At 42.1% G+C, this 27,432-nt stretch overlaps 1 protein-coding gene across 10 annotated transcripts in view; it reads left to right on the top strand.

The window, feature by feature from the left end:
• CRIP2 (cysteine rich protein 2) overlaps positions 1-27,432 on the top strand; it is a 189,877-nt gene that overhangs the window by 156,629 nt on the left and 5,816 nt on the right. For 2 of the 10 annotated variants that reach the window (XM_060690187.2, XM_060690191.2), the window contains one exon: positions 21,201-21,284. The exons of 4 other annotated variants lie outside the window; for them this stretch is intronic. In XM_060690187.2, coding sequence (XP_060546170.1) covers positions 21,201-21,284 — 84 coding nt within the window. Of the gene's footprint in view, positions 1-46; positions 129-514; positions 595-2,072; positions 2,173-15,168; positions 17,764-21,200; positions 21,285-27,432 lie in introns of those variants that run through there. 4 more of the 10 variants (XR_009622210.2, XR_015733521.1, XR_009622211.2 and 1 more) reach the window with 4 other exon arrangements.

Raw genomic sequence — 27,432 nt, forward strand, 5'->3', positions numbered from 1 at the left:
GCAACACAAGAATTATGGCCACTCTAAAAATTGCATTTGCTTCCAGGATGCAACCATGCAACCCTGGGATGCTGAGAGATGGAGTAGCCTGCCCTCCGGAGTTCCAAATCTCTAGAGATCTTCAAATGGTATGTGCATGATGGGTGACTGTTGTGGAGGAGGGTTTGGGGGACACAGAAGGATGGGATGGAGGGCTGATAGGCAGGAGGGTGCTAAAATGTCCCTGTGGTTAGTAGTATGGGCAAATGATCATAGGAATGCTGCAGTGACCATAACCTTGAAACAGGTTGAAAGTAGCTTTTTGGGAGGGGGGGGGTCTGTCTTAACTTTGAATAGTTGCTAAGTGACCAGTCATATATCGAGGACTACCTGTAACTACCTAATAAATATAAACCATGCTCAGACATACACAAAAACACAATACCACAATTTTAGCATAATTATCCCCAATTTGAAATTGATTCCCATATTTAATTAGTATGTGAGTGAAAAAAAAAATCTCAACATCCCCTAGACCGTGATGGCGAACCTATGGCACTAATGCCGCAGGTGGCACACGGAGCCATCTCTGCAGGCACGCAAGCCGACACCCAGGTCAGTTCCACCATGCATGCCCGTGTGCCTCCCGCCGGCCAGCTGATTTTTGATCTCTGCCAGGAGACGCGTGCGCATGCACAGAGGGGTCATGCACGCAAGTGTGGGGTGGGGGGGTTGTGCATGCATGTGTGGGGGGGTGCGGCACCCCACCACACCCCGTTTTTGGTTCCAGGAGGCTTTAGGGAGGACTGCTAGCACAAAAACGGGTCGCACATGCATGCGCGGGGGGAGTCACACGCACATGAGCAAAGGGCGAGGCCTGAGGGGGTGAGCATTGCATTATGTCATGTACATGTGTGCACTTTTGGCACCGAAGGAAAAAAAGGTTCACCAACACTGCCCTTAACATACACACCTATATGGATCCCTACCATCTTCCTATTCCCTAGCCCTAAACAAAATGTGTTCTGTATATTTTCCCTCATATATATACTATCCTGAGCAAACTTTCCTTCTTAATGTCAAGACTCCGACTCATGAAGCCAAGCAAATCAGAACTCTGAGACTAGAATCCACCTAAAAGATCTTCTTTATTGAGTATATCATATCAGCACAGCTCTAAAGGAAAACCAACTCTAAATCTTTCCCGTAGTTTCAGTATAATTAAAATAGGAAATAACCCCATCCCCAAGTGTCACAGGTCACATCGGGTTAACACTCTGTTGTGTCTAGTAAAGCATTCCAGCCAACTTCAGAGCTGACAGCACCAATATTTCGCATGATCTTGATTCTATGCCTCTGTTGATACAACCCAGGATTATATTTGCTTTTTTGGCTACTGCTATACACTGTTGGCTCATATTCAAGTGATCATCCACTAGGACTCCAAGGTCCCTCTCACAGTTACTGTTTTTGAGCCAGGTCTCACCTAATCTGTATTTATATCTTTGATTTTTCCTGCCTAAATGTAAAACTTTGCTTTTCTCCACATTAAAATTCATTTTGTTGGATAGGGCTCATTGTTCAAGTTTGTCAAGATCTTTTTGGATCCTGAGCTTGTCTTCTGGGGTGTTGGCTATTCCTGCAGGCTTAGTGTTGTCTGCAAATTTGATGAGTTCCCCTTCTATTCACTCATCTAAGTCATTTATGAAGATATTGAAGAATACTGGGCCTAAGACAGAACCTTGTGGTACCCCACTGCTTACTTCTCTCCATTTGGATGTAGTACCATTAAGGACTACTCATTGAGTACAGTTTGTCAGCCAGGTAAAAATCCATCTGGTGGTGATGTTGTGTATTCCACATTTTTCTAGCTTACCAAGTAGATTGTGGTGTACTTTGTTAAATGCCTTATTGAAATCTAAGTATAATAAATTCACAGCATTTTGCTGGTCTACTAATTTAGTGACTTTATCAAAGAATGAAATAAGATTGGTTTGGCACCATCTGTTTTTAACTAACCTGTGCTGGCTACTAGTTATAACTTTATTTGCTTCTAGTTGTTTGCAGATCTGTTTTTTTATTATTTTTTCCAGGATCTTCCTAGGTATTGATGTTAGTAGTTTCCTGGGTCTGTTTCTCCCCCAGTCCCTTGCTTGAAGATGGGAACCACATCACCTCTTTTCCAATCCTCAGGTACTTCCCAGTGCTCCAGGATTTTTAAAAGATATGGCACAATGGTTCTGAGATAATATCTGCCAGCTCCTTCAGAACTCAGGGATGTAATCTGTCAAATCCAGGTGATTTATATTCGTCAAGGTCAGATAGGTATTCTCTTACCATTTTCTTGCTTATTTTAATTTTTATTTCTAGTTTGTCTTTTACAATAGTTTTTTTGGTACGTTGGGCTATAATTTCTTTTTGCATGAAGACTGATGCAAAAAATGAGTTAAGCAGCCCTGCTTTCTCCCAACTGCCAGTTACTTCCTTGCCATCTTCTCTCCTTAGTCAACTGTTTTCCTTGACTTTTTTCTTGTTATTAATATGTTGAAAGAAACTTTTTTTATCTTTGACTTTTGTTGCAAGTCTTTGTTCATTCTGAGCCTTTGCTTTCCTGACTTCATCTTTTCATGTTCTGGGTATCTGCTGATATTCTGCCTTAGTTAATGTCTCTCTTTCAATTTTTTTTGCTTGTCCTTTTTGTCTTTCAGTTTGTCAAAAAGATCTTTGTGCAGCCACGCTGGTTTCTTCTTGAATTTCTTATTTTTCTTTTTCAGTGGTATTGTTCTGGACTGGGCTTTTATGATCACATTTTTCGAAGTTCTTCTTGTTTTCTCTTTTAGGATTTTCATCCATGGAATCATTCCTACGCTCTCTCTGAGCTTGTTAAAATCAGCTCTTTTAAAGTTTAAGACTGGTTGGATTATTTTCTATTGCTTGTTTTTGCATTATATTGAATTCCAGTATGACATGGTCACCTTCATCCAAAGTTCTGGCAACTTCTACTCCCTCTATAATTTTTATTCTATTAGTAAGAATTAGGTCCAGTATAGCTTTACTTCTAGTTCCCTCCTCTATCTTTTTAATGATAAAATTGTTGAGTAGGTTGGTTGGGAATCTGTTCGATCTCACTGCAGAGTTGGTCTCCCAGTTGATAACTGGATAGTTAAAGTCTCCCACTACTACTGTGGTATGCCTCTTACATACATTTGTTAACTGGTTGGCAAAGCATTCATCTATTTCTTCTGATTGGTTGTGCCACCTGTAATATACATCTATCACAATGTCACTTTTTTTCCCTTTTATATTGACCCATATACATTCTGGAGGAGTTTTATCTTTGATCATATGCATTTTGTAGATATGTAGTAGATATGTAGTAGACTCTCACTCTACCTCTTCTTTTTGTTGATTTGTTTCCTTTGAACAATTTGTAACTATCAGTATATGCCAGTCATGGGTTTCGTCCCACCAGGTTTCTGTAATGGCAACTATGTCATACCTACCCTCATGTACTATTGCTTCTAGTTCACCCTGTTTGTTCTCCAAGCTTCGAGCATTTGTGTCATTATATAAGTGATACTGCTATTCAGTTGGGAGAAGGAGGGGCCTTGGATTCAATTTATTAGTATTGCCTGTGTCAGCAGATATTTTACAACCTATATCCTGGCGCCAAAGCACCCTGAGATCCCCTTAACTTTGGGGAATATTTATGACGGCCATGTGGGCTGTTTCACTTTAAAGGATAATGGAGGATAACGATGGGAATACATGCTTATCCGATTCTCAGGGCAACTGGAAAAGAAAACATCTTCACACTTGTGTATTGGCTAAAATTTGCATTCTGGCTAAAGGGAAGGGTCTCTATTGCTTTAATCCTACTTGTCTTGCCTAAGGGTATTCAGATGTTGCTTTGAATCCATTGCTGTCACTTCTGCTTGATAAAAGGTTCCTTTTGAAATACTACGTTTCAAGAGTTTTTTACTTTCTTAAGTTGGAAGGAGAGGCAATCCTTACAGAAAGCAACGTCTGCAAAACGGTCAACCCAGAGAAGCAATCTTCGCTCTACTGAGGGGACCTTGCAAATCATGTCCGAACGAAGCAGGGAACTGGGAGAAGCCGAATGCTGGGGGGAGACATCAACCACCACCCAGCCAGATGCCTGTTTGGTACACCCCATCGGAGATGATGAGGTAACCCTGGAGAATCCTGAAAAGCCCAGCTGGTCAATCAGCATCGGGAAGAAAGCTGGGATGAGAGAACCAGAGGAGTCACCCTCAGCTGCAATAACCGAAAACCGGGGTGGAAACTGGAACTAGAAGCCCTCGCTTTAGGTTAGGCTTCGGGGAACTAACCGAAGCACCACTGAGGGAGGATCGTCTGAAGAGGCATATAACCCAATTGGTGATGGAAACTTTGGAAAATGTCAATATCCAAGGAGAGCCAGGACGACAGCCAAGGAGCATGGAAAGGGCAGCAACTGCGGATGAGGCCAGACCCCCCCTCTGGAGCCTGCCAATCGAGCAGATGGCACAGCAGCAGTGGCAAAAGATCTAGCAAACCCTCCCCTCCAGGTAGCATGCACACTGGCGCCCATTCCAACCATCCCCGAGTCCCGCAACTGGAAAGAGAAATTCCTTCACTTGTGGTGAAGTTTGATGGGGATCCACAACAATTAGGATTCTTTGTGGCACACGTGCTCACCTACATGAAAGAGTATGGGTGTGATTTCCAAACCCAAGGATCCCAAGTGAGAGTTGTAACCCTAGCCTTGGAGGGTGCCACTGCCAGATGGATGGTTACCCTGCATAACTCCGATGCACCAGAACTGTGGGATTTTGACCGTTTCATGGTGGCCCTGCGATGATGGTTTGAGGACCCCCTAGCAAATCGCAAAGCATGCGACCACATTAAGGGGGTGAAGCAGGGGCAACGGCCAGTAGCAGAGTATACTGAAGAATTCCGGACCTTGCGTGTCATGTGAACTGGCCAGAGGATATTTTGGTGAGCTGTTTCAAGGATGGACTGCGTGATGATCTATACAATGCCTGTGTGGCACCGAATCACGTACATGACTGCTGAAGAAGCAGAGATAGATATGGCCAGAAACCAATACCGAACGTGCTGAGTATGGAAGAAATCCCCACCCTAATGGAAGCAAGAGTCCCTCAAACCACAAACCGCATTTTCTCTGAAATCCTCAGCCTCTTTCAAGTGTGGAAAAGAGGGGCACCGAGCTGCAGAATGTTGTCCACAAACACCCGCCCGGAAACATCCACTGGGGGGGACTGGCGAAATCTGGCCAGCGCAGGAAGGAGACTGCCCTGAGGAGCAGGGAGATCATAGGATTTCCATCCCCCCCCCTTTGGGGAGGAAACCCCGGCATCTCAGCAGGAGGAATCACACCCATTCGGAAGTGATCCAGAAGATGAACCACTGGTGAGCAAACCAATTAAACCGCTTATTTTATTTATTTTTATTTATTTATTAGATTTTTATACCGCCCCCTCTCCCGAAGGACTCGGGGCGGTGAACAGCCAAAGTTAAAAACATACAATATAAACAATTAAAATACGTTTAAAACAGAATTAAATCTAAAATGGCTCCCCAGTTTAAAATGCCTTACCCATACCCCTATAAAAAGACGAATTTAAAATTTAAAAATTTAAAATTTCCACATTTAAAAAGGGGCTTTTTTTAAAGCTTACCCTCTCCATAAGACTATTTATCCCAAACTGGGACAGGGAGATAAATATCTGGGCTTTAATGGACTCAGGTTCACCCGCTGTTTGATCAGCCCAACCTTAGTAGGGAAGTTGGTGATTAACGTAAGAAAGCTGAAAAACCCCATCGCTTTCTACCAACTAGATGGGTCAATAGCAGGGGGGGGAGGAAGCCAGCCTCTTTTGCCACCGAACTTCTACATATAGACATCGGGAGCCATGAGGAAATACTTACATTTATAGTGGCACCTGGCATGGAATGGCCGTTAGTCTTGGGCCTTGCATGGCTGAAAAAATGGAACCCCAAAATTAATTGGAAGCAAGGCATCGTAAAATTTCAGATGCATGTGATTTTTGCTGAGAATCCACATAAAGAAACTGAGGGGGCAGAGCACTGAGAAACAGCCATGCCTGGTCATGCCACGCCAACTGGGCATGCCCATAGAATACAAGGATTTGGCTGAAGTTTTTAGTGAAAAAGCCTCAGACGAGCTCCCCCCTCCACCGCGCCACTGACTGTGTGATAGAAATCTTACGCAGCATTAAACGCCCCAAACCCAAGATGTACAGCATGTCTCTGAGGGAGCTTGAAGAACTGAAAGCTTTTATTGAGTAAAACCTAGCAAGGGGTTTCATCAAGCCAGCCCGACCAAAAATTGCAGCTCCAGTGTTATTTAGAGAAAAAAAAAAGATGGCTCAAAACGTCTCTGTGTTGATTTTAGGAACTTAAATACAATCAGTGTGGAGAACATGTACCCCCTCCCCCTTATGAAAGATATGCTAGCACACCTCGCTAGAGAGAAAATGTTTTCAAAGCTGGACTTAACGGAGGCTTACTACCGTATCAGAATTAAGGAGGGGGATGAGTGGAAAACAGCTTTTAATACCCCCCTTGGGTGCTACCAATTCAAAGTGTTCCCCTTTGGGTTACACTGGCCCCCCACAGTGTTTATGCAATTAATAAATGAAGTGCTACATCAGCATTTGTACAAGGGAGTCCTGGTCTACTTGGACGACATTTTAATATATACCGAAACCAAAGCAGAACATGTAAAACCAGTCAGGGCTGTCTTAAACAAACTCCACTCTGCCAAACTTTATGCTAAACTTTCTAAATGTGAATTCCACCAAGAGAAAATTGACTATTTAGGGTATCACATTTCACACCAGGGCGTAGAAATGGACCCTCAGAAAGTGCAGGCTGTACTTGATTGTAAACCACTGTGCACGCGTAAACAGTTGCAAAGCTTCCTGAGATTTGCCAACTTTTACCACCAGTTTATCTCCGCTTTCGCTCAGATTGCCCTCCCCATTACCAAGCTCTTAAAAATGAAGGGGGAGGGCAATCCTAAACCGAAGCAATCTTTGAACTGGACTATGGAATGCCAAGCGGCATTTGAAAAACTTAAACAGCTGTTCTCAGCAGAACCAATTCTAAAACACCCGGACATGGAGAAACCATTTGTCATACAAGCAGATGCCAGCGATGTGGCAATAGGAGCAGTCCTGCTTCAGAAAAATGAGCAAGACCAGCTACTACCATGTGCTTACACATCCAAAAAGTTGAATGAGACTGAGCAAAGGTGGGCCATTTGGGAGAAAGAGGCTTACGCAGTTCGTTGGGCACTTTTAACCTGGAGGCACTTCCTAGAGGGAAGTAAGACCCCTTTCGAAGTCTGGACTGATCATAAAAATGTAGAAGCCCTAAAGACCCCAAGGAAACTCTTCCCGAAACAAGTAGGATGGGCTCAGTACTTTAAATGGTTTGATTTTACTCTCAAATACCTCCCTGGGAGAAAAAACTTTCTGGCGGATGCACTATCCAGAAAACCGCAGTACAATAGTGCGAAGTCAGATGTAATCAAACCCATAGTACAAAACAATCAACTGGCCGCTAAAGTGATCACCAGATCCCAGGCAAAACAAGAAACATTGACGGACAATGATATCACCCAAACTTTTAAACTAGCATTGGCCACCAATGAATGGTTTTTGAACCACAAATCCAGTTGTCTGATGAAAGAGGACTTGGCCTGGGTGGGAGGGAAGTTGTTTGTTCCAGCCAACCAAAGACTATGCTTAATGGAAAGGTGCCACGACTCCAAATTAGCTGGACATTTTGGTTTTGTGAAAACTTACACCTAATTAAAAGACAATTTTGGTAACCATCACTAAAAAAGGACATAGAAAGCTATGTAGCTAGCTGCCCCATCTTGCAGCAGCAAAAAGACATCAGGGGAAAACCCCAGGAGTCTTACAGAAAGTACAGAGCCTTCTGCGCCATGGAGAGAGATTGCTATGGATTTTATTGTAGAACTGCCAAACAGTGCTGGAAATACTGTTATTTGGGTCGTGACAGACCTGTTTTCAAAACAGGCCCATTTTATACCTTGCCAAAAGATCCCAACTGCTAAAAGTTTAGCCAAATTATTCCTAATACACATTTATCGGCTTCATGGAGCTCCACAAAGGATCATCTCCAACAGAGGGATTCAATTCACCTCCAAATTTTGGAGGGCATTTTTGGACCTACTTGGTACTGCCCAGGGGTTGAGCTCTTCTCATCATGCGTGTACTAACGGGAATTCTGAAAGAGTGAACTCAGTGCTAGAACAATATTTAAGATGTTTTATTAATTTTCAACGGGATAACTGGACCGAATTTTGACCTTTTGCTGAAGATGCATTTAATAACTCTGTACACTCGAGTACTGGTTTTACCCCTTTTAGGGTAGCAACAGGCCAGGTTTTCAGCCCTATATCTGAACTACCCACACAAGAACCCACCATCCTCTCACTTAAGGAGTGGATGGATAACTTGCAAAACACATGGCCAGTGGTTAGATTAGCCTTAAAGGAAGCTAGAGAGGCTTTTAAAATTCAAGCTGACAAGAAAAGGATGGAACCCAAACCTTTCCATGTTGGAGATAGGGTATACTTATCTACAAAATTCCTGAAATCTTTACAGCCATCAAAGAAACTAGGGCCAAATTTCATTGGACCTTTCCCTATCACTAGGGTCATCAATCCAGTAGCAGTTGAACTACTCCTTCCAAAGACACTCAGGGAAGTCCACCCAATATTCCACAATAGTTTACTCAAACGATGTTAACTCAAAGACACTCAGGAAAGTCCACCCAGTATTCCACATTAGTTTACTCAAACGATGATAGCATTTATATATAATAAGTGACACAGAGAACATGAACAAGAAAAAACAGCAGATTTATATATATATAAATAATTTATATTTTATATATATATATATATATAAAGCTATATATATTTCAATCTTTTGCAAAAGGATCCTCCCATGAAAGGGAGGATGTCTGACCACTTCGATTACACGGTTTAAATACAGTTTTCAGGATACAGAAGCCCGATACAAACGGATACAAACGGCCCACCAGGGAATTGGTTTCAGGTCTTATATAATATATTGGGCCCATGTTCCGCCCTGGAAATTCCCCTCCAACAATACCCTTCGAAAATATCCTACACAGATGTTTACACAGATGTTTCCATGCTAAATGGTATCGTCATTTGTGGACCTCCCCTTCTGGAATGGGCAGGCCCCAAACAGGCCCATTTCGGAATTTTACCAGAACATCCATTTCCTCAAAAATATGCATCATATATCCTGCACAATAAGCATCACAGGAACAACACAGTTTCCTTTCTCATGTCCTCACTACCAAGTTATATAATCAGGTTATATCAGGTAAAACATGGCGTTTAAAATGGCGTTACTCAGGTTATGCTTTTTAGAAGAATAATTCATATTTCTCTCAATCCCCCCTTTTCCTTTTTATCAGTTTTATTATTCCTGTAAATTGCAAATGTCTGGCAACATTATACAAACTTCCCGTTAGCAAATCCCAAATTCCTTTAAAAGCAGTGTTTTCAGTTATATGTGTTACATATGTAGTATGTAGTGATATTATGCACTTTTTGCAGTTTAGACTCGAGGAATTGTAATTTATCGGATATATCAACATATACTTGGAATTCATCATATTCATGTCTCATTCTTAATAACATAGCCATATGAGTTTGTAATAGAGATTTTATTCCTCTATATGCTCCATCCCCATATAGTCATATGATACTATAGGTGTTATATGTCATTTAATAGGTTCTTACAGGGCATAAATAATTAGATGTAGTTCCTTCTCAGGACTAGGTGCTTCCACATTGTTCATGTCCATGCACATGTGACTCATCAATTGTTTCCAGCGTACCATCATGTGTAGCTACTTTTGTAGCAACCTTATTAGGAACACGGTTACTATGATCACGACTCTCCAGGAACGGGCATTCCCACAAAACATGTTTTCAATATATCAGAGACAGTAGTCTCTTCTCTTATATAAAAGGATGAACTGTTTAGGGCTACCGTCATTAAATCCAGAAATAAATTGCCATCCTTCTTCGTATATCTTATCGGTGCCTTAAGATAGCCAACAGGGCATCACCCCATATAAAAGATAATTGGGTCAATGCAATATTACCACATAAAAACATCAGTTTGGAGGGAGCTTCAATTCTAGATATGGGAAATGTAACCCCTCTTTCGTAATCCTAAACTTCTATAAGAAGGGGTATAATTACCATATCACTCAGTGCATTGATTGTATAAGAACTCCATTTTGTTGAGAGATCTTTGTACTGGGAAACTATTTCATATGTATGGTTGCACCTGGGGTATTTCCCCAACGGTACACCATCATCAAGAGATGATCTAATACAAATCCCAGCTTCATCTGTAGTTTCTATCAGGATTAGTGGTGACTGTATCAGGGAATATTGGTGCTCAAATTCGGTATGGAAACATAGCTGCTGCCATGTTATGGGATAACTAGGCAACACAGCCTAAGTCTCCATTCCTATCTGCACCTGTAGTATAAGATCCCACAAAGTAATTACTATCATCACTGCAAAACCCATCTTCCTCCCCTTGAAGAGCACTCGGAGGCTCCAACTGGTCCAGAATGCGGCCGTGCGGGTAATTATGGGTGCAACTCGTTGCGCCCATGTAACATCTCTCCTGTGCGAGCTGCACTGGCTCCCAGTGGTCTTCCGGGTGCGATTCAAGATGTTGGTTACCACCTTTAAAGCGCTCCATGGCTCAGGACCTGGGTACCTACGAGACCGCCTTCTGCCACTGATAGCCTCCCACCGACCAGTCCGCTCCCACAGAGAGGGACTCCTCAGAGTGCCATCAGCCAAATTATGTCGGCTGGCGACACCCAGGGGGAGAGCCTTCTCTGTGGGAGCCCCTGCCCTTGGGAATGAACTGCCCCCAGACATACGCAAGATCTCTGACCTCCGAGTTTTCCGCTGTGCTCTTAAGAACCTGCTCTTCCGACAGGCAGGGCTAGCTTCATAATTGAGTTTTAAATTCAGAGTTCTTAAATTGTTTGGGTTTTTTAGTTAATTGGCCTTAAATGTGATACTTTTAATAATTTTTAAATTTAAATTGTGATATTTGTATTGTGTTTTTACCTGGCTGTACACCGCACCGAGTCCTTCGGGAGAGGGGCAGTATAGAAATAAAATTATCCTTATCCTTACCCTTATCCTCCCTAGTGGACTAGGCCCCCTGTTTAAAGTATGTTTTAGATGTGTAAAAGCAAAAAAGCTTACCATTAGACTTCAAGTCTTCCAGCCGATCATAGGGAACTTACATCCACTGGATATCACAGCATTAATTTACACTATTGATTTACACCATTCAATTATATCTTGTCTTAATACAATCAAAAACACAATAAAGATTATTATCACTCCCAACCAAATGCAGATTTCTTCTTCCATCCATTGGTCATCAATTGTCTTTGGTTTGTCGTTGAAAAGTCAATTTAAGAGGATTTGTAGGTGCTGTAGCAACTGTCCATCCGTAAGGCGAAGCCACCGGTCCTTTCTTTCCTTTATAGACTTTATCAGGACCCAGTCACTGCTTTTGTAATCATGCACTTGGAAATCAAGAGGTGGAGTTTGTGTCCATAGTCCTTTAGACCTTAAACGAGAAAAACACAGGGACAGTCCCTGTATATTTTTCTAAGTAAGACATCTTTAAGCTTTATACTCAGAGTCCCATACTGTCAGTATAGGATAAACCAAATATCATATCATATACTAAAACATCTTTTCGTTAGATGGAAAAGAGATAAAGGCAAACATTTTGTCCAAAGAACCTGGAGCTCCAACATTCACCTTTTCACTGAATGTTTTTATTGCCAATATGTTTATTGCCAATCAATCCCCAGTTGCTCCATTACCCTTATCATTTGGACAGTGAAATGTGTACCCCATCAGCTTTCATTAATATCAACCAATATTTGGGTATTATTTGCTCCAATATGATTTTAACATCTGAAGCATTAAATCTGAGCATTTAACATCTGAAGCATTAAATCTGAGCATTTACCTTTGCACAAGGAAACGCTTCAAGCCAGCCAGTAAAATAATCCACTATTACTAGCGCATATTTCAATGTTCACACTGCCGGCATTTCAATGTAATCTACTTGGATTCATTGGTCAAATCTCTACATGTTTGCACATAATCTCTTTTTTTTTACACAATGTATTCATGCATTCGTATACACTGTAAATAGCATCTCCCCACTTGTATGGCTATCATTTACATGCCTCTACAAATATATTTTCGTTTAACAAACTCAATAAGAACTTGGGTTCCCCGATGAGTTCCCTCATGCACACACTCTTTTTTTTTTTTTAATTGAAAAAGTTTTCAAATACAAATTTTTCCCCCATTTTTCTCCCCCCCCTCCCTAACCCCCCTCACCACCCATCCCCCCGTGACTTCTTCACAACAAAAACCTAATTCATAACAGATTATATAATATTTTACCATCCCCTTACTCCCTCCTCTAAATACTGACCCTTACTTGCTAATAATATTATTAATATTGTTAATTCCCCCATTTACCATACATTTCAAAAAAAATATATATATTCTGCTATAACATTGTATGATAACTTCTAATTTAGCATAATATTATTATAACTCCCAATTTAGCAATAGTCTGCCCTTTTTCTCCTCCCCCAAACTTATATCTGTATATTATTACAACATTTCAAAACAACCTTCCACTTTGAAACTATATAATAAATCCTACTTTAACATATAGTCTTTTGTGTATATTAATATAACATTTCAAAGCAGCCTTCCCCATAAATCCTAATTTAACATTTATTCAACTCTATCCATTCCTCCACTCCCCTAAATATATCACTTAAACATCCCTTTTCTTAAACTAATCAATCAGTAAACTAACCTATTTCCACCCAGTTTCCTACAAAATTGCCATGCACAACAATTTTTAATATCTTTAATCCACTGCCCACTCTGCTAATATATTATATATATATATATATGTATATATTCCGTTATATAAAAAAAAAGACAATGACTTTAAATTTATAATCCATATAATATCTTCTTTAATGTCTTTCCACTGGATTGTTAAGTCCATCATCCATAATAGGGTAACATAGCTTCCTGATGCAACAGTTTGTTCAAAATCTTCAATCATCATCTGCCCCCATCAGTAGTAAATATCCTCATATATATATAAAAGTAAAAGCAACCACCCGAGTGACATTATGATTATATTCCATATAGTTGTAACTGTGGCTTTCATCAGGATTATTAATTCCCATCATCCTAGTGGGTAACAACCAGATCTTCTGCATGCCCCAGCGTAACTCTCTTGCCTTGTAGCTCAGGATAGTTATAATATATTTATCAATACAAGAAAGAAATCCAAAGTAGATAATTCAAATCCAACAATTTAAGGCTCTTTTCACATCCCAAAATTACGGCATTGCAGAGGTCTGTCACTGTCCTCAGGATAATATTAACCAATACTTCGCCTCCACTATCTTTTCGCATATTCATTCATTTTTTTTTTTAAATCACTGGCTTCACTGTTGCTTGATTTAGAAATTTCTATTTTTGTGAGACCTATTTCTTTTTTTCTTTTCTTTTTGTGGGTTTAATTTCCATCCTGGTTTCCTTTCTACAAGTTGTATATCAACTGATCGGTTTTCATTCTGCTTTATAAGTTGGTCTTGTTGATTTTGTTTTTGTATCTCATATTTCTTCTTTGCCAAATGTATATCAGCTAATTGGTTTCCATACTTGTCTTTGACTTGATGAATCATCACGTTGGAGTCAGATGCCACTTCTCTCATATTTGTAGATAATCCAGCTGGTGTATCTAAAGAATCCAAAGGCAATTTGTCTACCACAACCTCTGTAATTCGATGTTTTCCCTTTATTTCCAACTCCTTCTGCTTATCCTGTATTATGCCTAAAGATGTTAAGTTCATTTTCAAATTTTTTTGATAAAATTCTTCCGCTCTTTCAACAGTATTTAGTTGGTATCTTTCTCCTTGATATCTCAATATTATACCAACTGGGGCATCCCACCTAAATGGAATATCTCTTTTTTTTAACTCAGTCACCAGAAAACCAAATTTCTTCCTTTCCGTTAACATCTTGGGCGGGAGCTCTTTGTAGATCCAAATCTTTCTTCCATACAATTGCAAAGTAGAATTAAAGGAATTTTGCACAATATTATTCCTAATTTCTTTATCTGTAAAATAGATCACCACATCTCTAGGCAATTGCCTTTGCTTTGCAATCCAGGAGTTTATTCTATAAACTCTGTCAATCCTACAAAACACTTCCTCAGGTTGAACCTTTAAAATCCCGGCCAGAATTTCAGAAGATGTTTTCCTTAAATCATCTCTGTTATTTTCCTGCAAACCTCTCAGTCTAATCGCATATTCAGTGAAATTATATTGCATCATTAAAACTTCTCTTTCAATCCTCTGTTGCAAATTTTCTATATTACCAGTCTTTTGATCAGCCTCCATTTTAGGTTTGAGCTATTATCTTGAGTATTTGTCAAATCATTTTCAATTTTTTGGATTCTATTGTCCAAATTATCCTGAGTTTCTTCCATTTTAGACTCTAATAACTTAGTATTTGCATCCAACTGGATCATAAATTCTGAAAAACCGTTAGCCATTTTTAAAATCTTTCACTCCAAAAAGTCAAACTTAGATTTCACCAATTCTTTAATTTCCTGCTTAAATTTTTCAAGATGCTGATTCACAATTTCATCCCTTCTTACAATCTCCTCTAAAAGAAATTCTATTATGTTAAAATCAGGTTTCTGAGACTGGAGACTTAAAACTTGTTCTTGTAATTTGTTAATGGGGGAATCCCCCCCCACTGCTTGTTTGTCTGACTTTATAAGTCTCAATGCCATGTTTCCGCCCAGACAAACTTTATTAGAAAAGAGAAGAAAACTTCTTTCCAACCAAGAGCAATATCAACTCTCCAGGAAAAGAAAAACACGAAAGTGAAGTTTTGTCTTCAATTGTAGCCAAAGGTATTTATTCTGCTACATTGTGATAATAGAAAACGGAAGGACTTTCCCTTTCAGCCTCTCCTCAAGCCGCGGCAGTCGCCATTTTAAAAATCTTTTTTTCTTTCCTTTTCCTTTTTTTTTCTTTCTTAAATAGCTTTTGAAAAATAAGTAAAATACTTGCGATTCAGGATCACAGGTCCAGCTCACATCTTCTTTAATTACTCTGTTAAATTTGCAGGCTTGCTCTTGACGCCTAGCTCTGCATATAGCAGAGGTCTCCCAAAGCCCGGAGCAGCGGCTGGAGATATGGGGAGTCTCATCCGCTCCGTCCCAAAAGTAAAAGAGAAACTTTTGGGACTATGCAGAGAGCTCTACCCACCCCAGCTGGCTCTATCTCCATTTCCTCATGGAAACGGAGTTTTTTCAAGCCGCCATTCCGTTGTGAAGGCGGCTCTTTACAGGCAGTGGGGCTGACGATCCCGAAAGAACGTCTGGCGGCGACAAGCAGCAAACCTCATGCACACTCTCAATCACATTCTGCATAACTGCTTTATTAAGCACTTGCACCCCCTCCTTAATCATCCATTTTCCATCCACTTTACGCACCCCATCATCCATCATTTGTTTGTTTTCATCATCCGTAAATACAGGCTTCACATCAAAATCCAATGCAGGGATCAAATCATGAATGCCCCTCCTACTAACGCTGCTTCATGTACTAATATGTCCATCATCCTATTTCCCACAACTAACCTCAAAGTCCCTTTTTATGTGCTCCTATATGTATTATAGCAGTGATGGCGAACCTTTTTCTCGTTGCGTGCCGGAAGTGTGTGTGTGTGTGCGCGCGATAACGTCCCTGTCAGCCTCAGCTTTCCTGCTTTAGCTGCCATAAGAAACGGGGAGGGATTAGGTATGGATCAAAGGGGGGGAAGAGAGCAGGAGGGGGTTTGTCTTTGTAGGAGGGGACTTCGTGGGAATCGAAACTGGATTTCAGAAGGGGATGGCTAACCAACTGTCTCGACATTCCTGATGGATGACGCTGCCAGACATGTTGCCACCTGACCTTTGGAAGACCTTTAGATTGGCTGAGAAAATATAAACACGAGGGGGGGAAGAAGCTTAGTAGATGCATTTCGCGCGTTTTGGTCACTTCCAGCTTTTCACTGGGGTGTTAATCTTTTCATATTCAGTAAAAGTACCAAATTCTTCAAAATGCTTGAGTTTGGGGTTTTCTTTCCTGGATACTGAAGGAAGCATACCTGACATTAAGCTGGAAGTCTTCTCAGTCATCCCGGACAAAACCCGAGGGGACTGAAAATCCAAAGTATGTCAGATCGAGGGAGTGATGAAGAAGGGAAGATGGGGGCAGCGAGTTCAACCGCCCTCCAGTCGGAAAGAGAAACTGCAGAATGGCTGGGAAAACTCTGTTTGGAACCGGAGGAGGCCAGATGGTCAAAAGGTGTGGGGAGACTGCCGGACTGGGGGGAGAACCCCCGGGGAGTGACGACTTCCAGACCCCGAAAAAGGGAGGCAGTGTGGATGCAACAGCAGAAGGAACGTCTCATGATAGATCAAGCCTTGCAGCTTATCCGTGATGTGGAAGAAAGCAGAAAAAACCGTGAGTCTTTTGAAACTCCTGTGGAGAAGGGGGAAGCAGACCCCGGGGGGGAGGCCGAAGAGACAGCCTGCGGGGGAGAGGAAGAGTTTGAGGAGGGCACATCCCAGGCTTCGGCAGCTCGGGGAAGAGATGCAGCCGGCCAGAGAACCCCAGCCCTGCAGGGGCCCCCCCCGCAGACGAAAAAAGCCAAAAATCCCCCCCGTTCCTGGGAAGTTTGATGGAAATCCTAAAACCTTGGGATTTTTCCTGACCCAAGTGTGGAACCACATGCAGGATTGGGGGGAGGACTACGAAACGGATGCGGCTAAAGTCAGAAGCGTTGCGAATGCCCTAGAGGGAGTGGCGGCTGAGTGGATGGTAGTTCTCCACAATAACAACTCCCTCCTGCTGAGAAATTACAACCAGTTCATGAGGGCCCTTAGAAGACGTTTTGAAGACCATTTAGCTGAACGAAAGGCGAGACTCAGAATGAAGAGCATTCAGCAGGGTCGGAGGCCGGTGGCAGAGTATATCCAAGAGTTTCGTGAACTGGCACCTTATATGACAGGCTGGTCAGAAATGGCGCTTTTGGAGAGTTTCAAGGATGGACTGAATGATGAGATATATCGAGATTGCAGGAGCATGGGGGTCCCCGATGATTTGGATAGATGGTACATAGTAGCTGAGGATGTGGAGATCGAGCTGAAACGGAGCGAACTCCGAGGAAGGCGGATGGGGGACCAGTCATCCTCTTTCTACCGTAAGGGGGCGGCCAAGATGACTGGCGGGAAGACCGAATTCAAACCCAAGTCAAAGCCCTTCACCTGTTTCAAATGTGGGAAGGAGGGTCACCGGGCGGCCGAATGTTTCTCCAAACCACCGCCAAAAGCCACCGGGGCCAGCCAAAAGAAAAGCGATAAAATACCCGCCAAAACCCGCGGCACCGCCCTGAAAGGAGAAGTCGTTGAGTTCCCTCCCCGGAACCAGCGTGAGTTGGGAACTCCGACCAACGATGACGACAGCGAGACGGACTCCGACTCGGACACCGATGAACGGGTGAGTCACACGGAAGAACCCTTACTCATCCCCGTAGAAGTAAGGGTGCCCTCCACAGGAACTCACGCGCAATTGTTAGCCCTGTTGGACTCGGGGTGCACTAGGTGCATAATTAGCCCCAAAGTAGTGGAGGAAATGGGACTGAGACTGAAAACTTTAAAAAGACCCATTGCATTTTGTCAATTAGATGGGTCGATTGCAGGAGGGGGCCCAGCTAGTTTTATGACCGAACCCCTTGAACTACAGTTGGGGAATCATATAGAAAAGCTCAGCTTTATCGTAGCACCTGGCATGGAAAGGCCCCTAATTCTAGGACTGCCCTGGCTTCGTAAATGGAACCCACGAGTAAATTGGAAAACGGGGGTCCTGCGCATCCGTACGGCAGAACCACCTCCGGAAAAGGAAGGCCCCTCCCTAAGGGACGACATAAGACCAGAAGGGGCCGCAGTAGCCATTAACTATATTGAGGGAGAAGAGAAAATTCCGAAGGAATATTGGGACCTCAAGGAAGTGTTTAGCGAAAAAGCGTCTGATACTCTGCCTCCCCACAGGGCCACTGACTGCACCATTGAAATACTCCCAGGGGTGAAGCTTCCCAAACCAAAAATATACCCCATGACACCTCGAGAATTGGAGGAATTGCGGAATTTTATTGACAAAAACTTAGAACGGGGATTTATCGAACGAGCCAAACCCAAGGTAGCAGCGCCAGTAATGTTCCGCGAAAAGAAAGATGGATCCTTCAGATTAGTTGTTGATTATAGAAACATGAACGCCATTTGCGTGGAAAATGTCTATCCCCTCCCACTTATGAAGGACATGTTGGCCCATTTAGGAAAGGGAAAATTTTTTACCAAACTTGATTTAAGAGAGGCATACTACCGAGTGAGAATAAAAGAGGGAGATGAATGGAAGACAGCATTTAATTGCCCACTGGGGTGTTTCCAATTTAGAGTACTCCCTTTTGGCCTACAGGGGGCCCCAGCCGTATTCATGCAGTTGATCAACGAAGTGTTGCATGAGCATCTATATAAGGGGGTGTTGGTCTATTTGGACGATATTCTAATTTATTCTGACAACATGGCCGACCATATAAGATTGGTTCGAGCGGTCTTGAATAAACTCAGAGCAGCTGAACTCTATGCCAAACTTTCTAAATGTGAATTCCATCAAGACAAAATCGACTATCTTGGATATCGTATTTCGCATGAGGGAATAGAGATGGACCCGGAAAAGGTCCGGGCAGTAATGGAATGGGCCGCACCATGCACCCGTAAACAGTTACAGAGTTTCTTAGGGTTTGCTAACTTTTATAGACAATTTATCCCCTCTTTCGCAAAAATCGCACTGCCAATTACAAACTTGCTCAAAACCAAAGGGGAAATAAAACCCAAACCCTCGAAACCACTAGATTGGACTATGGACTGTCAGGCCGCTTTCGAAAAACTAAAACGGTTGTTTGCAGCTGAACCTGTGCTCAAACACCCCGACATAGAACAACCTTTTGTAGTACAAGCGGATGCTAGCGACGTTGCCGTAGGAGCAATACTCTTGCAAAAGAATGAGAATGGAATATTACAACCCTGTGCTTACACATCCCGTAAGCTATCTGAGACAGAAAGGAGATGGGCCATATGGGAGAAGGAAGCGTTTGCAGTTAGATGGGCGCTGTTAACATGGAGACAATTTTTAGAAGGGGCAAAACACCCTTTCGAGGTGTGGACTGACCATAAGAATCTAGAAGCATTAAAAATACCACGCAAATTGTCACCCAAACAGGCACGCTTGGCTCAACATTTGAAGCGTTTCAATTTCACTTTACGTTACCTTCCTGGGGGGAAAAATTTCATGGCGGACGCACTTTCCAGATTACCACAGTACAACAGCATAAAGAAGGAACTGGTTCAACCAATGATCCCCTTAACGCAATTGGCAACACCTGTCACTACCAGAGCGCAGAGTAAAACCGATCCAGAACTCTCAGGGGATTTACTCGAAAAGTTACGAGAAGCGCTAAAAACTGACGAGTGGTTTAAAATCCACTTGAATGAATGCACACTTCGCGACGGACTAGCTTGGGTTGGATCAAAATTGTATGTTCCGACCACATTAAGACCAACCGTATTGAAATATGCGCATGATGCCAAAGCCGCAGGACACTTTGCGTTTGTCAAAACTTTACATCTTGTTAAGAGACAGTTTTGGTGGCCTGCACTAAAAAAGGACATACAGGCATATGTGGCTAGCTGTCCAGTATGTGCCTCGGCTAAAAGACCTCCAGGGAAATCCCCTGGATTACTGCAAGCTGTGGCTAGACCGAACGCCCCATGGAAGGAAATATCTATGGATTTTGTTGTGGACTTACCCGACAGTGAGGGCTGCACTGTCATTTGGGTAGTAACTGATTTGTTTTCCAAACAAGTACATTTCATACCTTGCTCAAAGATCCCTTCAGCAAAAACCCTCGCAAAATTATTTATTCGACAGATTTACCGACTACATGGGTCTCCGAAAAGAATAATTTCTGATAGGGGTGTGCAATTTACTTCCAGTTTCTGGAGAGAATTTTTAAGATTGATAGGCTCCGCACAAGGGTTGAGTTCCAGTCACCACCCTCAGACAAATGGTGCTTGTGAAAGAACCAATGGGGTGCTCGAACAATACCTTAGGTGTTACGTGAATTACCAACAGGACAATTGGGTAGACTTGTTGCCATTTGCAGAAGTGGCGTATAACAATTCTGTGCATAGTAGCACCGGATTCACCCCTTTTAAGGTTGCATCGGGCCAGGATTTTGTACCCATTCCCGAGTTACCTCAAGATGATCCCCAAAATCCCTCCTTGATAGATTGGATGGAACAATTAAGGAGCACCTGGACAGTGACTCGGAAGGCATTAGATGAGGCACACCGAGCTCATAAGGCACAAGCCGATAAGAAAAGGTCCCCAGCTCACATTTACAAAGTGGGGGATAAAGTCTATTTGTCTACCAAATACTTACAAACCACCCAGAGGTCTAAAAAGCTGGGGCCTAAGTATGTAGGACCATTCCGTGTGATTAGACTGATAAATCCAGTGACAGTTGAATTAGAATTACCAAAAACCTTGAGACGGATACATCCTGTATTTCATGTTAGTTTATTGAAACCTGAACACTCATCTCCCCTAAGGGTTGATCATAGCAACCCTCCAATTCCCATCCTCATAGAAGGGGAGCAACATTTTGAGGTTAAGAAAATCTTGGACTCTAGAAAACACCATGGTAAAGTCCAATATCTAATTGCCTGGAAACATTTTCCACTATCTCAGGCTGAATGGGTAAATAAACGGGATGTCCGAGCTCCCAAGAAAGTACAACAGTTCTATGCCAAATACCCTGATAAACCTTGATCATTGTATATATTCTGTTTCTCTTTCTCTTTCTTCCTTTTATTTAGGACTAACGTCTCTTCTGCAAGAGGGGCCGAATGTCAGCCTCAGCTTTCCTGCTTTAGCTGCCATAAGAAACGGGGAGGGATTAGGTATGGATCAAAGGGGGGGAAGAGAGCAGGAGGGGGTTTGTCTTTGTAGGAGGGGACTTCGTGGGAATCGAAACTGGATTTCAGAAGGGGATGGCTAACCAACTGTCTCGACATTCCTGATGGATGACGCTGCCAGACGTGTTGCCACCTGACCTTTGGAAGACCTTTAGATTGGCTGAGAAAATATAAACACGAGGGGGGGAAGAAGCTTAGTAGATGCATTTCGCGCGTTTTGGTCACTTCCAGCTTTTCACTGGGGTGTTAATCTTTTCATATTCAGTAAAAGTACCAAATTCTTCAAAATGCTTGAGTTTGGGGTTTTCTTTCCTGGATACTGAAGGAAGCATACCTGACAGTCCCTGCGTGCCAGCACCCATAATGCAATGTGACCCCCCCAAGCATGCGCATACACACGTGACACCCCACGCATGCACCCCACATTGTGCACACTCCCCCATGCATACGTTCTGCATTGCGCATGCGCAGTCCCCCACATGCGCTTCGTGCCTCCTCACCGCGACTTGTTTTGGCCTTTTGGGAGCAGGGATTGAAGCACAAGAACTGGCTTGGCTGGGAAAAAGGGGGTGGGGGAAAGATCTGCTTTGGGGCTTCCCTTCTCCCCAGCTGAGCTCCAGACCTGTCCAGGGGCAGGGATTGAAGTCCCCAATTGCTACTTCTGGCACCACAAGAACCGCCATTGCCGGGGATGAGGGGGTGCCAGCGCCAGAAGCAGCGGGCTGGGGCTGCTCAGGTGCGGAGACAGGGAAGCCACAGATCGCAGATCCTTCCCACCACTCCCTTGCACCCGGCGGCGGCGGTTCTTGCGCTCCCCTTCCCTAGCGATGGCAGGAGCAGTTGGCGGGGGAGAGAGGGTGGTGGCAGGCTGCAGCAGCAGGCTGGTCGCGCTGGCTACAAGGCAGCAGCGGCTCCTCCTCCTGCCACCCTCGCGCCCCAGGCAGCGTCCAGGCAGCCATATCTGTCCTCCCCCTGTGCCAGCCCACCTGGATTCCAGGCAGCGCAGCTGCAGGGCCTTTCCTCGCAGTGGCGATGGCGTGATGAGGCAAGCAGGCAGCCGGGCATAGGGGAGTGACTGGTGGCAGTGCTCCTGGTTGGCAAGGGGTGATCCCGGGGCTGTATGCGGGCAACGATGGCATGGCCGGTGTGCACCCGCATTAAAGGCCAGCTGATTGTCATGCATGCATACGCACCAGTAACCCGCAGACTAGCTGGCTGGTGCGCATGCGTACCCTGGAAACCCGGAAGAGGAATGGGTGATGCCACGCGTACCAGGCAACATGGCTCTGCATGCCACTTCCGGCACGCATGCCCTAGGTTCGCCAACACTGTATTATAGTCTTTCCAAACAATCTTTTTACCAAAGATCGTTAAAAGCCCACAAGCAAATAAAGCAAAGACTTCACATATTTGTGTCAATCAATAAGAAGAAAACCGTCCAGCTTCCAATACTCCAGCAGTGTCTACATTCACTATTGTATATCTACTCATCCCCGTTCCATTCTCCACCTGGGAAGACCCATCTTCCCATAACCACACAATTATGTCCCACATCGTCCCAAATTTTTCTCTCTCCCCTGACAGGAATTCAACTGGATTTAAATTCCTATTGGTCAAGAGAACTAAATTCTCTTGAGACAATAAAATAATCCCATATTTCAAAAGCCTAGCATTGGTGCACCACCTTTGGGTTTTCCGCATCAGGTTTGTCCTGATGTGGACTACTTCACACCAATGCCCCACCAAAGGTTAATTCTCTATTCTCCTCCACTGAAGGTGCAATTGCAGCTTCAGCTTGTATACACAAGGGCTAACCTTAAACCACAAGATCCATCAATTTTAACAAAAATATTACAGGTCTCTTCTTCCCAGCCCACATATGAACCAACACTCCTTTGGCTATGCCATCTTCCACTGCTACAGACAAGTGGAAGATTTTCCTTAAATCAGGCAAGCTTAACACTGGAACAAACCTATCTTCATCACCTTCCTTCCAAACAACCTCCTATGGCTTTTCATCAATAAATACTCAACTCTTCCCACCTCGGAGGAATCCCCACTTCGGAGGAATCACACCACACCTCTATCACAAGTTAGCTAAACTATTTCCACAAGCTTCAGAGAAATACAAAGCTTGACAAGTCTAAATCACAAGTCTAAACAGACAAACTGGACTTCTGGGTTGCTGTTTGTCGCTGCCAGACGTTCCTTTGAGATCGTCAGCTTCCATCGCCTGTTAGAGCCGCCTTCACAACGGAATGGCGGCTCGAAAAAACTCCGTTTCCATGAGGAAACGGAGATAGAGCCGGCAGGGATGGGTAGAACTCTCTGCGGAGTCCCAAAAGTTTTTTTTTTACTTTTGGGACGGAGCGGATGAGATGCCCCGTATCCCCAGCCGCCGCTCCGGGCTTTGGGAGACCTCTGCTGATGCAGAGCCAGGCGTCAAAAGCAAGCCTGCAAATTTAACAGACTACTCAAAGAAAATGTGAGCTGGACCTGTAATATTGAACCGCAAGCATTTTACTGATTTTTTAAAAAGAAATTACTTAAGAGAGAGGAGGAAAAGAAAGAGGAAAAAAAAAGCCTTTTAAAATGGCGTTGGCTGGAGGAGAGGCTGAAAGGGAAAGTCCTTCCGTTTTCTATTACTACAATGTAGTGGAATAAATACCACTGGCTACATTTGTAGACAAAACTTCGCTCCCGTGTTTTTTTCTCTTTTTTTTCCCTTGGAGACCTGATATTGTTGTTGATTGGAAAGAAGTCCTTTTTTTTTTTTTTTCTTTCTTGCTTTTTTTTTAACAAAGCCTGCCTGGGCGGAAACATGGCACTGAGACTCATAAAGTCAGATAAACAAGAAGGGGGGGGGATCCCCCCACCAACAACTTAAAGGAACAAGTCTTAATTCTTCAGTCTCAGAAACCTGATTTTAATATAATAGAATTTTTTATAGAGGAGATTGAAAGAAGGGAGGAGATTGTGAATCAGCAATTTGAAAAATTTAAGCAGGAAATTAAAGAATTGGTGAAATCTAAGTTTGATTTTTTGGAGAAAAAATTCTCAAAAGTGGTTAATGGTTTTACAGGATTTATGATACAGTTGGACACAAATACTAATGTACTAGAGTCTAAAATGGAAGAAATTCAAGATAAATTGGACAATAGAATTCAAAAAATTGAAAATGATTTGACAAACACTCAGGATAATAGCTTAGAAGAAAAACCTAAAATGGATGCTGATCAAAAGTATGGTAATGCAGAAAATCTGCAACAGAAGATTGAAAAAGAGATTTTAATGGTACAATATAATTTCACAGAATATGCGATAAGATTAAGAGGTTTGCAGGAAAATAATAGAGATGATTTAAGGAAAATATCTTCTGAATTTCTAGCTGGGATTCTAAAGGTTCAACCTGACGAAGTGTTTTGTAGGATCGACAGAGCTTATCGAATCAACTCCTGGATTGCTAAGCAAAGGCAATTGCCTAGAGATGTGGTGATTTATTTTACAGATAAGGAAATTAGGAATAATATCGTTCAAAATTCCTTCAATTCTAATTTGCAATTGTATGGAAGAAAGATTTGGATTTACAAGGAACTCCCACCTAAGATATTGATGGAAAGGAAGAAATTTGGTTTTCTGGTGAATGAGTTAAAAAAGAGAAATATCTCCTACAGGTGGGAAGCCCCAGTTGGTATTATATTTAGATACCAAGGAGAAAGATATCAGCTAAATACTGTTGAAAGAGCGGAAGAATTTTATCAAAATAGGTTGAAAATGAACTTAACATCTCCAGGTATAATACAGGATAAGCAGAAGGAGCCGGAAATAAAGGTAAAATATCGAATTACAGAGACTGTACCAGATGAATTGCCTTTGGATTTATTGGATACCCCAGCTGGACTATCTACAAATTTGAGAAAAGAGGCATCTAATTTTAATGTGATGACTTATCAAGGCAAGGATAAACATGGAAACCAATTAGGGGATATACAAGGGATAAAAAAGAAATATGAGATACAAAAGCAAAACCAACAAGACCAATCTACAAAGCAGAATAAAAACCGACCAGATGATACATATTTTGTAGAAAGGGAACCAGGATGGAAACCAAACCCACAAAAAGAAAAGAAAAAAAGAAATAGGTGGCATAGAAATAGAAATTTCTAAATCAGGCAACAGTGAAGCCAGTGATTTTAAAATATGAACGATTATGTGTAAATACAGAAGAGGCGACGTATTGGTTAATATCATCCTGAGGTTTGTGGCAGATCTCTGCATGGCCGTAATCTGGGGACGTGAAACGAGCCTTAAACTGATGGATTTGAATTATCCATTTTGGAATTTCTTTTTCTGTTGATAAACATATTATATTATCTTGAATCACAAGGCAAGAGAATTATGCTGGGGCATGCAGAAGATCGGGTTGTTACCCACTACGATGATGGGAATTAATAATCCTGATGAAACCCACAATTATTACTATATGGAATATAATTATAATGTCACTTGGGTGGTTGTTTTTACTTTTATACATATAAGAAGATATTTACTACTGATGGGGGCAGATATGATTGAAGATCCTGAATAAATTGTTGCACCAGTAAGCTATGTTACCCGATTATGGATGTTGGTTCTACCAATCCAGTGGAAAGACCTCAAAGAAGATACTATATGGATTATAAATTTAAAGTCATTGTCTTTTTTTTTTATTTAGATATAATGGAAAATATAGACATATATTTTTAAGTAGTGTGGGCAGTGAATCAAAGATGTTAAGAAATGTTGTGTATGGCAATTTTGCATGATAGTGGGTGAATAAGCTAGTTAGTAGATTAGTCTAAGAAAAGGGATTTTTAAGTGTTATACTTAGGGGAGTGGAGGAAATGGATAGAGTGGAATAAATGTTAAACTAGATTTTATGGGGAAGGCCGCTTTGAAATGTTATAGTAATATATATAGAAGATTAAATGTTAAAGTAGGACTTATCGTATAGTTTTAAAGTGGAGAAGTTATTCTATAATGTCATAGTATAATGTCTTCTTTTTTTTCCTTTCTTTTCTCTTTTTTGATATGTATGGATAAAGGGGGATGTTATAATATTAATAATATTTTTAGTAAGTAAAGGTCAATATCTAGAGGAGGGAGTAAGTAATCTGTTATGAATTAGGTTTTTTTTGTTATGAAGAAGTCACAGGGGGGGATGGGTGGGGAGGGGGGGTTAGGGAGGGGGAGGGAGAGGGGGGAAAAAAAGGGGGGGGAAATTTGTATTTGAAAACTTTTTCAATAAAAAAAATAAAATAAAATAAACAGACAAACTTACCGGTAACTTGCTAGCCAGACCAAAAAGTCCATCTTCACCTTCTACCAGTAAGTAATTCTTCCCTCAAGGGAACATCCCTTAGGGTAGGATCTAGCATTTTAGATAAATATACCTACTAGTTTTTCCTTCCCACCTCTGGGTTGAAATCCTCAAAATCCACTAGGCAACACTAAGCTAAAATAACATAGATAACTATTCACCAGGCTCTTCAATATCCAGGCTATCCTAGAAATCTCCTTAACTTCTCAGCATTCAAAATCATTCAAAATGCACAGACAAAAGAGGGTGATAAAAAGAACACCTTCAAAAAGTAAAAAAAAATCACGTAATAGAGGTACTCTGGGTCTCTACTCAAAAAAAAATATTTGTTTCAAACTTTTAATGTCACTCCTCTATTGTATAGATTTATTTAAACACCTCAAACAATAACATCATAATCACAACTCGGAGCAGGACAGAAAATACAGTATATCTGCGTAGCCTCCATATGCAGTCAGAAACAATGCTGCAGGATCAAGTCACCCATTCGCCCCTCCTTTCTCTCAGACAAACTCAGCCAAGGGGAAAAAAATGTGTAAAAGGGAAAACAAACTGCACCTCCCCCCCTTTCCTACTTTACTTATTCAAAACAAAAAGAAAGGGGAAATATAGGGAGGAAAAATACTACTCCTGTCTTCATTTAACATCGTGAATACCTCTTTGTATACCACTTCTCCGTAGGATCTTTCTCATCTCTTTCTTTTTCATTCGAACACTTGCTATTACCTTCATAACAACAACAACAAACCCTTGCCACTTACTATTTCATTATAC

This window comes from Pantherophis guttatus, chromosome 3 (assembly GCF_059756535.1).
Source record: "Pantherophis guttatus breed Tessera chromosome 3, ASM5975653v1, whole genome shotgun sequence".
NCBI classification, from domain to species: domain Eukaryota; kingdom Metazoa; phylum Chordata; class Lepidosauria; order Squamata; family Colubridae; genus Pantherophis; species Pantherophis guttatus.